The 15710-nt window shown below is 37.3% G+C and overlaps 1 protein-coding gene and 1 long non-coding RNA gene across 4 annotated transcripts in view; one reads left to right on the top strand and one right to left on the bottom strand.

The window, feature by feature from the left end:
* The window catches only part of gabra6b (gamma-aminobutyric acid type A receptor subunit alpha6b), a 38013-nt gene that overhangs the window by 7941 nt on the left and 14362 nt on the right, over nt 1–15710 (top strand). For 2 of the 3 annotated variants that reach the window (XM_042430669.1, XM_042430667.1), the window contains exons 2-8: nt 113–237; nt 644–711; nt 1830–2050; nt 2677–2759; nt 3314–3457; nt 3949–4101; nt 8807–9078. In XM_042430669.1, coding sequence (XP_042286603.1) covers nt 709–711; nt 1830–2050; nt 2677–2759; nt 3314–3457; nt 3949–4101; nt 8807–9078 — 876 coding nt within the window. In that variant the 5' untranslated portion in view covers nt 113–237; nt 644–708. The remainder of the gene's footprint in view (nt 1–112; nt 238–643; nt 712–1829; nt 2051–2676; nt 2760–3313; nt 3458–3948; nt 4102–8806; nt 9079–15710) is intronic. The other variant, XM_042430668.1, reaches the window with a different exon arrangement.
* The window catches only part of LOC121909868, a 77655-nt gene continuing 72321 nt past the window's right edge, over nt 10377–15710 (bottom strand). The window contains exons 4-5 of the long non-coding RNA XR_006099540.1: nt 11661–11748; nt 10377–11553 (exon numbers count right to left, since the gene is read on the bottom strand). This is a non-coding gene — a long non-coding RNA (uncharacterized LOC121909868). The remainder of the gene's footprint in view (nt 11554–11660; nt 11749–15710) is intronic.

The following is a 15710-nucleotide window of genomic DNA, read 5'->3' on the forward strand; positions in this document are numbered from 1 at the left end:
GGACTTTTACGCACGGCAACCAAAGACTGTGGATGGATGCACATTTGAGAAACTCTATATTTTCAGCGATTTTCGTATCTGTTGAAATAAGCTTTGATTATATGTTCTCTAGTTACAGTGCCAGCAGTGTTTGGGGAAATCAGCACAGTGAGACAAGTATCTATTTGGATAACATCACGCGTATATTGGATAGATTACTGGATGGATATGACAATAGGCTGCGACCTGGATTTGGAGGTATGCTACTGACCGTGCCATGTTGTATTTTATACCATATTGCCTCATAAATTATTGGATTGATGTTCCTTTTCTCAGAAGATAAAGTTTTACTCCAGTAGTTGTGTGTGATTCATGATCATTTAGGGGGTTTTTTGTACTGTAATGGTTAAATATTAGAGTTTCTCTTTATGCAATACGACCAAAATAACAACTTACAACCGGAAACTGAGTTTGACAATCAAATAAGATTAAAAATGTTCTTCTTTGTTGTTTAAACGATTTTTTTTTTCAGTGGCCATTTTGCTTTGTGTATAGACTATACATTAAAAATATATATTTTTAATTAATTTACATAAAAACATTTAAATGTCTGATCCAAAGTTGTTTGTCAGTATAAAAGCAACTAGTCATTCTTCTGCTGTAGGTCCAGTTACAGAGGTCAAAACTGACATCTTTGTCACCAGCTTTGGACCTGTTTCAGATGTTGAGATGGTATGTAAACCCCACTGACCACTGAAACACTGACACAAGCTACAGGCTACTTCACTGACTGTCATACACATGCATGTGTTTCATCATCTATTAACAAAGTCACTGCCATTGTGTCAACACAATAAAGAATATGCACAGTTTTCTCCGTAACTCTGTGCATATAGCCTCAAGTCATGGTTCTCTCAGCCTTCATTATTCCAGCATTTGGGCAGGATGTCATTAGTGCAGCTTAGAATTTTAATCTGGTTGACAATCCCCCCCGTCAGAGATGGAATGAGAGAGATGTGGCTGATGTTGGGACGGGATAGGCTGGCTACTCCTGACATGGGATAGGCTGAGGGCTGTATGTGTGTTGTACTCTATACTGTTTAGGCTTTAGGCTTTAGATACTGTTTCACAGCATCTAAAGCCTACTCGAACTGCCATGTGATAAGCTTGTGGCAGTTCTATAGAGAGGCATGAGAAAGGCTCTTCAGGGCAGCAAGGCCATCCATTTGATCTAAAAGCATCCAGGATGGACTCATACTGAAGACTTCATATTGTCTCAGTATGAAATAAACTATATCCATGTTTATAGAATTTATCACCAATCAACCAATTTATTCACTGCATTTCCAGACCCAATAGTCCATTAAAAATAAGATATAAGATGTCTGAGTGTATAAGAGTTGTCTGTTGTTAAATATACATAAACAAACTTGTCAAACAATCTTGAAGCTCTTTTGAGGGCAGGTTACAGTATGTGTGTGTTCTGCATGGACCTGCTAAAAGCTAACTGATATAAAAATCATATTAACCCATTTAAAACAAAAAACAATAGTTTAACATATTAATTATAAAATGTATAAATATGTGCAAACACAACTTTAAAATATTATTAGTACTGGCAGCAGTAGTAGAACGTTCCGGAATGAAAACAAAAAAATATATATATTAATAATCACATTGCCAGTACTCTATCCAGCAGGTTCCAGTAAAACCATGGCTCACAAACCCATCTGCCATTCTCTCCGGGGGTAGTGGAGATAGTAGCGGCGGGAGCAGAAGCGGCACCAGCAGTAGGAGTGATAGTAGTAGTAGTAAATAAATCCTTAACCCACACTCTAAACCCTGTCCAGGAATACACCATGGACGTGTTCTTCCGTCAGACATGGATCGATGAACGGCTGAAATTCGAGGGCCCCATTGAGATCCTGCGGCTCAACAACCTGATGGTCAGCAAGATCTGGACGCCGGACACCTTTTTCCGGAATGGCAAGAGGTCGATCTCTCACAACATGACCACCCCCAACAAGCTGTTCCGCATCATGCAGAACGGAACTATCCTCTACACCATGAGGTAACATTGCTGGACAGTGAGCACCAAACTCAGCCAAGACCGGAATAGAGCACAGACCTGGAAAGCAAATCAAACAAACAAGCATCCAAGAATATGCACAGACATGAAAAAAAAAAATGAAGAGTGCCATTCCAAAACAAGACATGTGCCATCTGATACTGAAAACAGGCCTGGAAAGCAATTCAAACAAAAATGACTCCAGCTTTGTTCCAAGAGGAGATATGCATAGCATGAAAAAAATTCCCCTAGAGTAACTGATGGCACAGAAACAGATTTTTTTTTTTTAGATTGGATTATCTAAGAGGATCATCTTCATTTATTAAATGATGATGATGCTATATTTTCTCCATATTATTTATTATTTGAACTTGAGTGGTCAATTACCCTTGCAAGAAATACAGTTAACAATAAGATATATTGCCAAAATATCAAAAACCATTATATATTTTGTTCTACAGAGTTTATCAATCCATCGTACATCAAATTTTTCTTTTTTTGTTTTAGCTGTAATATCAGCATCGCGCCACACTGACTGGATCCATTTAAACTGCAGTCATTACTTTGCCAGTAACATTGCATTAAATATAAATCAAATACTCATTTCAAACCCTTCTCTATTCTGACAGATTAACTATAAATGCAGAGTGCCCCATGCGTCTGATGAACTTCCCGATGGACGGCCACGCATGCCCGCTCAAGTTTGGGAGTTGTGAGTTTGTTTTTGTTAAGCCTCGCCGGTCTGACAGATGGTGTCACTCTCAAATGATCACTCTGTCACTGAGTAACTGACTGCCTGACAAGATATAGTCAAAGATTTCAATTTGAAATGTCACGTATACAGTACATTAGGGGAACTGTAAAATAAATAAATATATCTATGCCAAGAGTTTTTCATTCAATATGTGTCAAGCGTATAGAAGATCAGTCCTGCAAAAATGTCAGAATTGTATCTCTGTAAGGTTATCTGTATGCGTGAAAATTGGTGGCATTAAACCTTTTTTTTTCAAAAGACATAGTATAGTTGGGTTTTTTTATTTGTGTTTTTTGCTATTGTTGTTGTTATTTTTTGTATGCTTACTCATTTATTTATTTACTTAATTTCATACCTTTGAGATTGCAAACTATAATGCTTTTAAGCCAGAAACCGGGGAACGTTTTTACCTTTCCCTGTTATCTCCTCAAAGTGTCAAAGTTTCTTGATGATCACTTATGTGAGATGTAGATGTCTAAGTTTTAACAAAGCTCTTTATCCATCTCGTCTAGATGCTTACCCCATCAGCGAGATTGTGTACACGTGGAAGAAAGGCCCTCTGTCTTCTGTCGAGGTGCCACAGGAATCATCCAGTCTGCTGCAGTACGATCTCATCGGGCAGACAGTGTCAAGCGAGAGGCTAAAGTCCAACACAGGTGAGCTGTGAGCCAGGATCAAGTGTGCTACGTGCTGGATCCTGTCCATTGTGCAGTATGACTTGAGATTATAACCCTTTCAAGTTCCTATCCTATATCAAGTTCCAGCACTGGCAGGTTTCAACTTTTGAACATGATGTTTGACATGTTTTCTTTTAAAGAATGTGAGCCAGACAGCATGTTTCTCTGAGGTTATGTGATACCTTATGTAGTAACTGTGATATTTTACTCCAACCAAATAATCTTTATTATATCTAAAGTATTTAAAAGTATCTTTAAAATATTGTTATAAATGTTATAAAATGACTTGTGCCAAAGAAATATTTTTAAATATTATGCACTTATTTGCAATTTTAAAACATTTTAAAAACAGTCATCATTAATTTTTGCACAAAAGAGTATTTTTTACAAGTCAGACTTACTACTATGTCTATGAATTGCTGATTTGCCACCAATAGAAACACAAATGTCTTTGGTGTTTACTCTCTCAGGTGAATATGTTATCATGACCGTCCACTTCCATCTGCAAAGGAAAATGGGATTTTTCCTGATTCAGACTTACATTCCCTGTATAATGACTGTCATCTTGGCCCAAGTCTCCTTCTGGATTAATAAGGAATCAGTTCCAGCTCGGACTGTGTTTGGTAAGATTTATTTAACTCCACTTTACTCCTATGCTGTAGAAGTTCCACTCATGGTTTCAAGCTTATTTCCAAAACAGGACACGGATGCAGACTGAAGCAAAATGGAAGTGCACATGCTGCATATCACTTTCTTCCTCAATTGGAATCATTTGGAAAATTTCAAGATTACTCTCATTTTAGCTGCCAAAGATTGCAAGAAATGGTCTTGCAGATAAGTGAGCATTTTGTCTTATAAAAGCTTTCCTTTCACTTATCATTTTTCGATGATAGCAATTACCTAAAAGTGGATTATAATGTGGGAATAAAATGTAAATCATGCCAATTCACTGAACAGAACCAATCAGTTAGGAATTACTAAATGCCTCTGGTGACATATCTTACACTTTCTGATGAGTCTTAGTTTTACATGTTGCAAGAATTTATATAAAATTTTTGTTCTCACTGCATTTTCAGCTCTCAAGACTCTTTATTTTCTTTAAGTGTCTAAAACTCAAATGATAATTCTCAAGATTTATTGACTTACCACCCACTACTTGACCCCAGTGTGAGTCTAGCTGTGTAAACTTTAAGCAAGCATACTTTTCTCCATTTACTGCACTCTGATTGGTTTCAACTGCACAGAGTGCTCCCTAAAATGCATCCTTCTGCAAGAGAACAAAGACAGACACAGCCATCACAGTATGTTTTAACTTTTCTTCATTATCTATATTCTTCCTCCACTGTGGTGGGGCTGAATTAATTGGGAATAAATGTCCTTTTTGAAATTGGTCATGCAAGGGCCGAGAGGGGGAGGATGTTTACTTGGCCCGCTTCCGAGCACTCACAGGTTCCGCTTGCTCACATTACATTACGCTACAGTTGCCACCAAGCTCTAGCCTCAGGAGTAGAGAGGGTGAGAGACACTGAGGAAAGACAGAGAGAGCGAGAGAGACTGAGAGGAATGAGAGAGACAAAAAGACAGAGACAAAGCAAAGAGAGAATGAAATTGGGAAAGTCTGTGAAAGTGTGTACACATTCCTATCGTTTATAATTTCCTTTCCCTCGCGATAAATCTTGACAAACTGGAGTTGAGCAGAGTAACACTGCTGGTCCTTGTAGATTATGGTTCTGTGGTCTGCACTTGTCTCTGGAAGCGAGCCAGCGCTCCAACAAGCCTGCACACTTCTTCAGAGAATAGATCCAAATCATTAGTGTTAGCGTGGAAGTTGAGGACCCATGTGGAACGCACATCTGTGGTGACTCATTAACTTCACTCGTCCTGCTGTTTTCATTTTACTCAATATTGGGTATAGGTTAAAAAAAAAAACTGCCCATTTTCTGGATTGATATGTTGCTAAAACAGAGCTCTGGGTGAACACAGGGCATCCTAGATGTCAGATACATATAAAAAAAGATTACCATATACTGGATTTCTTATTATAAAAGCCCAAGCTTTATCCTCAAACTGTGATGCAGTTTATTTCTTAGATTAAAGTCCCTTGCTTATTAGCTCAAACTTGGAGTTACAGTATGTAGTTGCATAGTTTTCTGGTATAAAGCACAGCAAGCAATATAATCAACAAATCCATTGCCTGAGTAAGTTTTATTAATGCTGTGGATGATGTTTATGAGATAGGAGGTTGAAAATGAGAGAAGAGAAGAAAAGACAAATTGCTATATGGGTGTGCTCCACCCTGACAGTACATTAAGCCATAGTACGTTGTGCACTGGATTGTCAACAACCTCTCTGAAAGCTGAAAGTCCCTTGAGCACAAGTCTCACAGACTTAATTGAGTGTGGCCTAATTTGTACCTTGCTTTTTCCTATAAAAGCTCATAAATGCCCCAAGCATTTCATTTCTATCCTGTCTTTATATTTCATCCCTCCCACACTCTTTCTTTCTTCCTTTCTCTTGCCTCTCCCTCCCACCCTGACAGGCTTTCTTCCCATGTTCCCCCTCCCCTTTGCAATCATTTAACTTGTGCTTGAGCTATAGACAGTCATCGCTGGGTGGCTATCGGAGGAGGTTGTGCTCTATTTGAGAGTTGTTAGCTTTCACTGCTGAAGTGGTGTGTAGAAAATGCTTTTGCAACATTATTAGGCACATTAAATCCCCCATAAGTTCCTAGGCTGCTAATGAAATGTGCACAACTACAGCGCACATTTGGTAAAAACATGGACAGCAGTGTTCAATGGCCCTTTTTCCCTGCTTGCTTTAGCTTGATGAAAGTGAATTAGATATGTACTTTGTTAATGGGCCATTAAAAGAGATGTTCATTGTCAGCATCTTTATCTGACTTAATAAGGATGGAATCTGGGTGGGACAGAGAAAATCTGTTTCCACTGATCAAGAGGCTTTTTCCTCAAGGCAAGATTGTAATTCATATTTATTTTTTTGGTATGTTTTGATAGTTTGACACTTAAAAAGTGTTTCTAAAATGCACCTGCCGTGGACCTTTTGTGTGGTCCAAACTGTCAAATCTCCAACAGAAGTAGTAGAAGAAGTAGTTTTCTATACTTGGAGGCTGTGCTCAAAGGGATCCTGGCAGTGTATGCTTCAATCTTAAACCAGTGGCCAGATGTTTAGAAGTTCTGACATAGTTTAAAAAGCATAGAGCAGTCTCACTTCAGCAGACAAACTTTTCAAAAACCAAGTTGCTTTCACTCTCACACCTTTCAATAACGACTAATACAACTGTCCATGTTTCTTTCTTTCATGGATTATCTTCATCTTTCCACACATTCAGACACACGCATCCCCCCTTTCTTATGTTCATCTTTCTATCATCTAACTGACATCTCATATTATGAAATGCTTATTAACAGATAAACACATATTAGCAAATGCTTTGTGGCTTGTGTCTGGTCATCATACTGGATGGCTCGCGCCAGAATTTTTACAGATATTTGGTCTCTTTTATTGGTGTGCCAGTGCGGGGGCACGGGTTAGTCTGCTTGTGGACAGATTAGTATCCCCTGAAGTGACATTTTGGCAAACCTTACTGAGCTGAAATGCCACATGGCTTGACATTCTAGTTATATGCTATGAAACAGAGCTGATGCCATGAGTCAAGGATATTCCTTGGGAAAATCAGTTGTGTACACATTACAATGCATTGGCATTTTTCATGATTTTGTTACCATGTATGATGCAGTATCAGCAGTTTTTGCACATTGTTATGTGATATGTTGCAATACATAGTCATATAATTTTTTTATGAGTAATTTGACAAGAAACAACAATATTTATTTTATCCATCCATCCAAGTGATTAATAAGTGATTAATAATTTGCATTCAAAGCTTTGATTAATCATAACTTTCAGTGTGTGCAAGTCATTTGATATTATTCAATACTCTGTGCAAGCACTAACATGCATGTTATAAATTTGAATTGAGATCAATAGTTGATTTTAATAAGGTGTATTATCCTGCAAAAGTTACTTTTCCCAAACTATCTCCATGAGCTTTATGTAAGATCTGAGTTTCATGCACTATGTATCTTGTGCATTTACATCTTCATTAACATATTGAGACGTATCTTTTCAGGGGTGAGGAATACAGAAACATTTTGGGTTAAATAAACACTTAGATCACTTTTGTCAGCTTTCAGACCTCTGTGTCAATTATTCACTACATGCTAAGACCTTGCTAGGAACTATCTGTATCATCTCTGATGCTTTGTGGTCTAATAAATACTGAAGACATGAGTGCTTCAACTGCTACCATTTCCACAGTGTGCTGAATTGATCGCAGATGCTATTTGCCAGATGGTATATTTTCTAAGAGAGTTGAAATGCTAATTTCCAAAAAGATGATGCAGTTTAGTTTGCCACTTAAACAATAAAATATCTACAATCTGTTGGATTGGAGAAAAGACACTCTGAAGTCAAATGGCAGGCTGAATGATAGCTATTTCACCTCAAGTTGTTTTCTGGTATATACTGTAACATTACATTAGTTTGTGTGTGTGTGTTTCAGCGTCTGGGGTGTTTGTGTTTCCAAATCAAACTGATTGCAATGGTCTCGCATAATCAAGCCTCTACATTGTTTTAGATTCACACACATTCCCTGGCGTTATATGGTGGCTTGAGTTATATGGTGGCTTCTCAGAAACACAGAAACAGATAACATAAAAACACATCGAGAATATCCTTGACACACAATTATTTCATTTGCACATATGTTCATGAGTTAGCACATACAGTAACACTGTCTATCCATGTATTATCTGCACCTGTTTATTCTGTGAAGGATCATGAAATGTTGCACTGGTCATAGTAATACTTTTCTTAAATGTGAATGATAATCTTGGACTTTCATATTACTCTCAAAACAGAGGGTTCACAGAAGAAAAAGAAAAGAAAATCAATAAAAGAAAACTGGAAAGAAAATATTTAATTAAAAATGGCCCATTGCTTGATTGAGCCATTTAACTAAACAGCATTAAAGGAATAGTTTGGTATTTTGGGAAATGAGCTCATTTGCTCTCTTGGCAAAATTGAGATGAGAAGATCAATACAACTGTCGTCATCTCACTGTGCTAAGTGTGGAGCTGTGGCCGGGAGCACCTAGAAGCACCTCCAAAGCTCATTAATTAAAATGTCATATCTCTTTTGTGTGATTCTCACAAAAACAAAAAGAAAAATATAAAAAATGAGCAGTTGTGGTTTTACAGGATGTCCAGAGCAGCATGTTCCTAACTTCTGTCTCCTTCCTGTATGCAGGTATCACCACTGTTTTGACCATGACCACACTCAGTATCAGCGCCCGCCACTCACTCCCTAAAGTCTCCTATGCCACAGCCATGGATTGGTTCATTGCAGTTTGCTTTGCCTTTGTCTTCTCTGCCCTGATTGAGTTTGCGGCTGTCAACTACTTCTCCACCCTGCAAGCCAACCGGGAGCTGCGGAAGGCAGCAGCCATGAAGGCAGCAGCTCAAGAGGCAGCAGCTGCAGCGCCAGCTGCAGCCACAGGGAACGACGGAGAGGTTTCCTCAGTAAGTGTGCTTCACTGTTTCACACTTATGTGTTCTGACTAAATTATTAACCTGTATAAACTCATACTTAAGAAAAGGAACCAGGTGAAGATGGCTGGCCTCAGATCTTAAACAGGTTGCTGTCAGGTGTAAACTTAGTTTCTTTACTTTCGTTTTTGACATCTGGTGGAAATATGATACAAAATTAGGAAAGTACTGATTCCACTTGTTATCCCCTGACACTGATTCTAATTCCTAAACTCAGGGTATCTGCTGATACCGAGTACCAATCCAATACCGATGCACTTTTTTCTCTAATTTAAAATCTGTAGACTTCACTGTGTGAAAATGATTCTTCTATTAGTAACAGGTGGCTGTAACTGCACAAATAAGTGGAGACATAACCAACTTATACCAACATATTTTTATGCTTGTGCAAATTTGTATTACATTGTTTATTAAAGTGGATCCTTACAATGCTTCAACACGCACACTGTCACAATGAACTTATGCATGTAGGATATATGTAGCGATAGAATTACTACTGTTGTGTACTACTACAGATCTGCCAAATTGCACTGAGCTGCTGTTATAAATGGTGATCAGAGCCAATGTTTCACTCACAGTATAGGTAAAAGACTTCACCTGGCTTGACTGCATGCATCTACATCACTTTATCAAATATGCTTTCATCTTTAACAATTTATATAAAACAGTGTTATATAACAATTTCAATTTCTATTCTTTTTCAATTTGCTTGCATCTGTGCATCTTACACTCTTGTATGGATCTTTTTAAGTAATTCCAACTTAGCCATGAGACTTTATAGTTAGACTAACTCAATTAGTTTAGTACCACCAACATTGTTTGCTTTGTTCTCTACAAGTTTAATTAAGTTGAACCAATTTACTTTTAATTTAAAAGTTTTGGTGTTATTAAGTGGTTGAATTACTTAATTTAAGTTATTCTAACTTCTTTATTTTACTTCCATTCTACCCAGAAATGTCCGTGCAAATTGTTACCTTAATTTTTTTTAGTATTAGAAAGTAACTTCAGTCAGAATAAATTACACAAAGCAATTCCAGTTTTATGATCAAATTGTTCATTGTAAAACCAATGTCAACTTATGTACGAATGTTTTAACCGTGAACAATTTTCATACCATTATCTGTGCACAAAATAAAAATGCCCACTTCCAACAATACTTGAACAAAAAAATAAATAAATCAACACCCAAATGAGTTTTAACCAAAACTAACAGTGTATTTGGGAGCTCCAGATGAACACATTAAGTTAAATATTTGCAGGCTTTTACCAGGAAGTTGCCTTTAAACAAGATAAAACAAAAACAACAACATATTCAAATTATTAATGTGGGTTTTGGAGGACCGGTCCCCTAAACTGAATCCGGTGCTTCACTCTCTGTGCATGTTTAAGAATACAATATAAAAATAACACTACACACTATGTGAAAAGGAATACATAAATTTAATGTTGCTGGTGTTAGCAGAAACACATCAAATGGCTACATGCTTCAATGGGAATAAAGAAGCATGTTTTCCAAGTTACAAATACATAATAAATACATATCTGATACATATCAATAATTCCAAAAAAGAACACATAAAAATATCAGAAATAGATCTGATCAACATACACTCAAATGCCAGTTTATTGGGTCCACCTAGCTAAATCAAATGCAGTTTATTAACAATAAATCTACCTTCATGAGGGTTAATCATATTGAGTTTTTGTTGAGACGGCTTTAGAGAGGTGTTGATTCAACTTTATTGTCATTTTGATGTTGTATAGATTCTGCTTTATGCTATAAAACTATATTGCATTATACTGGTGTGGCACTGTTTAGTCCACCCCATTTATTTCAGTGGGGGAAGACTAAAGATTGATAGCACCCCAATAGCACACAATACAGTTAAACATCGCAAACTGCAGCCTCCAAAATGACCATAAAGTTAAACTAACACCCCTATAAAACTGTCTCAAAACACTGACCATTGTAACATTCATGCTTGTAGGATTTATTGCAGTGCTGTTGTATTCAACTACATTAGTTTTAGTTAGGTGTACCCAGTATACTGCCAACTGTCAACAATACAACTGCTGGATGTTGCACAACAAAACTTTACAAATATATAACAGTGCAACATCTCCTGTTGAATTTGAAGACAGCCTAATTCTTCACATTTTTTAGTACTGCAGTTTATTTTTTACAGACATTACCTTCAGACTGGCTTTCAGACCATCCAGCTCAAGGAATATCTTTTGACACACTTCAAAAGCGTTTTTCAGTTCTTTTTGGTAGCTGAGGTTGAGTACTCATATCAGCCCCATTAGCAAGGCACAGGCTCTGGGTACGTCCAGGTCTTCCAGGACTTCTGCTCCCTGAATCACGATCCTTGCACTGGCTGGATCAGACATTATGGCACCTCTGGTTACGACAACCTTCATCATTTCATTGGTTATATCCCCACAATCCTGGGATAAGTAGGTCAGAATCAATGTCAGTGTTTTAAGTCATTATATTTAAAACGAGAGTAACACAAAGTATAGTGTGTCTGAACTTAAGTGATTGATTTACCTACCAACTGCTCTTTGAAGTGATCCTCCTCCTTTACCCTAAGATACACCACTAAGCCATGGATAGCAAACTTTCCTTTCCACAGAATCATCCTGTGAATAAGAAAAAAATGTTAAACTGCTCCTCCATGAGGATGGGTTTTTAATAATTACATTACTGGGAAAAAGGACTGAAGGATGAGGTTTATGAGCCCTGGACTGTACCAATTACCAATCTCTATTGTGTAATCAAATAATAATAAGTTGATAATTTTAAAGAAAGCCATTATAACTCGATTAATTAGTTAGAATTTTCTATTTCAATTATGCATTATAATACTCCAAGTAAAAAAGAAGAAAAAGAGGAAAAACAGCAAAAAAAAACCCCAAAAACATTAAATTTGCTAATTAATAATTATTCACTATTGTTTGTTCTGTTCTGTTGGAACAAGTGCTGAATGATGGCTGGATGTGGAAATTTTTAAGAAGGCTTTTAAATTTAACTTTGTTATCAAATTTACTCTGCCTTTCATGTTCCATCTCACAATTTGTTTGTTTTCCACTTTAGTATTTATAGTTGTGGTTTTAATTAATGTTTTTTTTTCTTAGCCACTTGGGAGCAGAGGACTAAGCCATAAACAACATCTGACTTATAAGTGTTAGGGTTTCAAACAGTTGCCTTTTAACAAACCCAGGAGATAATAAGAAATGTAAGTGTTCATTTGACATTGTATTTCTGCCCACCTGTCAAATTTAAGCCCAATATTCACTCTCCAGCGACACTTAACCAGCACAGCACCACCCATAGCCTGAGATAATGTATAAATCATGGTCAGCTACAACAACAACAACGTCACCTACTTGTACTGGTCCATGTTTGCCATGACTGTTGTCTCCAGGTTAACAGTAGTGATCTTTTTGAATTCTTCATTTATTTGTTTAAAAATAAAGGCACAAATAATTAATTCATTGATTCTTACAATAAGTTATATTGCCTATGATGCTGTGTTTTTTAATGTTGAAGATGAAAAACAAGAAAAAAATCCGCTTGCAAAAATCGCACAGAAATGGGCTTTTGTCTTTATGCTTTCCTCAGATGGCACATTAATGGCAAACTACACTGCAAGAAAAATTCAAACGTTTTTAACTACAGTGTCATCATGATACTTATGAAATAAATGTAAAGATTTTAAACTATATTTAGATTGTATTTTGTATTGTTGTCTCGACATGTTGCTGACTGATGAATCTTTCCAAAAGTCTGTCAAATTGTTTGGGTACTAACCAAAAATGTGAAATTAAGGAGAAAAGTTGTGGTGACTACAGACCCATTTTACTGATTGCCAACTTAACAAAATGTGCCAGCTGTCTACCTATCACACATTATGCTATTGTTAAATAAAAAACAAACAAACAAACAAACAAACAAACAAACAAAAACATTTCATAAATGTTGTAATACCTATATGGTTAATTATAAAAATTACTTCTAAAATGTTACAAGATTGTTCAATTGTGCAAACTTAAGTATCAGTTTCTACAACAGCCTGTGTTTGCAGATTGCATTTGGACACAGAATATTCTTTAACTGTGGCTTCATTAACCAACTTTAACCTCACACTAAAATAACTCAAGGGCTTAAACATCAACATACATCGATTTAAAACCAAAACATGTGTCGTTTCCTACATTTGTTACGGGTTTAAGGTGCAATTTTTAGTATTTAGTGTCATCTAGCGGAACAGACTTGGCAGAAATCCAATATAATATTCATAAGTATGTTTTCATTAATGTATATTCACTTGAAAATTAGAATTATTGTGTTTTTGTTACCTTAGAATTAGCCCTTTATTCATCTACATAGGGAGCGGGTCCTCTTCCATGGAGCCTGCCATTGCTGCCATGTTTCTACAATCTGCAACCTCACCGTTAGATTCCATTAAATCCTACACACTGGTCCTTAAACGTTAGTCATGAATGACAAACGGCCCACCCACGAACCTTCATCAACGTAGTGCCAATTTTCAATTAGGACAAAGCAATACACTTATTCTCTTACCTTTGCAGTGTTACAACTAAGTCTACAGAAGTTTAGTGCCAATTAATGTCATTCGGCTGCCGCTCTAACTGTGAAAACACTGGCTAGCTAAACATTTACCAACTTTAACATCACTGAACTATCTGAGGACAAGCTATAACTTCAGTTTCACTGTTGTGTAAAAATGATTTTTTGCACTGTGATAGAGTTAGTAGCTGTTGTGAATAAAACAAAGCAAAAATAGTTACTCACCAAATGACATAGCCTTATATGATATTCCATGCAATCCCCCTTTTCTCCCGGTTTCTCCCCCTCCTTTCTCTTGTGGAAGCAAAACAAGTCTTGTTTTCTGCTTTTAAAGGATGCTCACTAGTTATACAAGTTGCACAAATTAATACTTTTCTATTGTTAAGTGAAGGCAAAACTGTTTATTCAGAATCAGAACCAGTTGATGGTTGTGTACTCTGTATTTTGCTTTCATTCAGTTTTTTGTATTTTGAGATATTCTGGCAGTTGAATTGCTCTGTTGAGGAATTGGTTTTCAGTCAGTTTGCTGTGTAATTTGTTTTCTTTGCTCCATTGTTTACTGGACTTTTTTTTAAAGGTGTTTGTCAAAATGCTCTGATGAATGAGACTGGTATGTGGCTCTGAGGTTGACTGGTTGTGCTGGTCACTGTGGTGAAGGTCATAGTCAGCTGTCCCAGTGGTTCAACATCCACATAACACTGATTACTCAGGAGAGCCTTCTATGCCATTGTGTTTGGTGCTTCCTGGTTTAGATGGTTTACATTCTTTTTATACTGCTAATGTATAATTTTTCACGTTCTGACTTGACCAGGAAGCTTTTTCAACATATCGCTTTCCCACCACTGTTTACCATTGTGCTTATTTTCAGTCATACATATGCAATGTAAACAATGCACAGTATATACAATCTTCCATCCTCTGCGTCATCCCAGAGAAAATTATGTCCTCGCTCATGTCTCATCTATACCTCCATCCCTCCACGCATACAAAAATGCACCAACATGTTACTTTATTCCACTTTTCCTGTTTCTTCTCTTGTCCCCTGTTGTGCTCTTCATTTATACCCTCTATTCTCTCTTCACAGATTCTCTCCCTGTCTTGTCTCATGCACACGCATATCTCTTTACCAACTCTCATTTGCCTCTCTCCCTCTCTTTTTGCTTGAATGTGCTGTCCATATATACGCACACAGAAACACAATCTCCACTTTATTCATGCTAGTCCTCACAGTCCTACACACATCCACATATAATCTGCAGCACACACTTAAACACGTATACAGGCGCATATATATGCACACGTGTAATCTGTAGCAAATGATTCCCCCTACATCCATACAATGCACTCATCCATCTATACAATGTATTATCCATCCATCCATCTACACTATATCTATCATCCATCCATCCCTCTCTCCCAGTCCTCTATTCTGCCCTGTAACTGTGTGATAACCACAGAGAGTGACACGAGGAGACAGCCAGTGGCTCTGTGAACGATGTTGCTGCAGATTATGTAAGAGCCATAGATTAAGGGAATATCCAGCAGATCACTGCAGGCTCGCAAGGAGGAGGGCAGCCACCACACTGAAGCGGAGTGGAGGCTGAGAAAGCTGGCCCAGTCCGTTTTGGTGGAGCAAGATGGAGAGAGGGATGTGAGAGGCCAGTGTGATTTGTTTTTGTGTTGTGTTCTGTGCGAGAGACAGTGTTACACTGAGAGAAAGAGCGAGTGGGAGGGATGCATCATAGAAAATGACTGCTTTCACCAAATATGTAGGAGGGAAGACTCTACATTACACAGAGAAAAGGGAAAAAAACAATGGTGTATCACTGGGAATAGAAATAGCCATCCACCAGTCACGATTTAAAACATTACGACCTGTTATGACTGCTAGGTAAAGCAGGAAAGGAAACCTCACAACAAGACAAATGGTTCTTTTAATGAATCAAATGTACAACTGTAAACATAAAGGGGAAGGGGGTGTTTATCTGTGTGTATATGTGAATTGTCGTTG

The sequence above is a fragment of the Thunnus maccoyii genome, chromosome 13 (genome assembly GCF_910596095.1).
Source record: "Thunnus maccoyii chromosome 13, fThuMac1.1, whole genome shotgun sequence".
Taxonomy (NCBI): Eukaryota; Metazoa; Chordata; class Actinopteri; order Scombriformes; family Scombridae; genus Thunnus; species Thunnus maccoyii.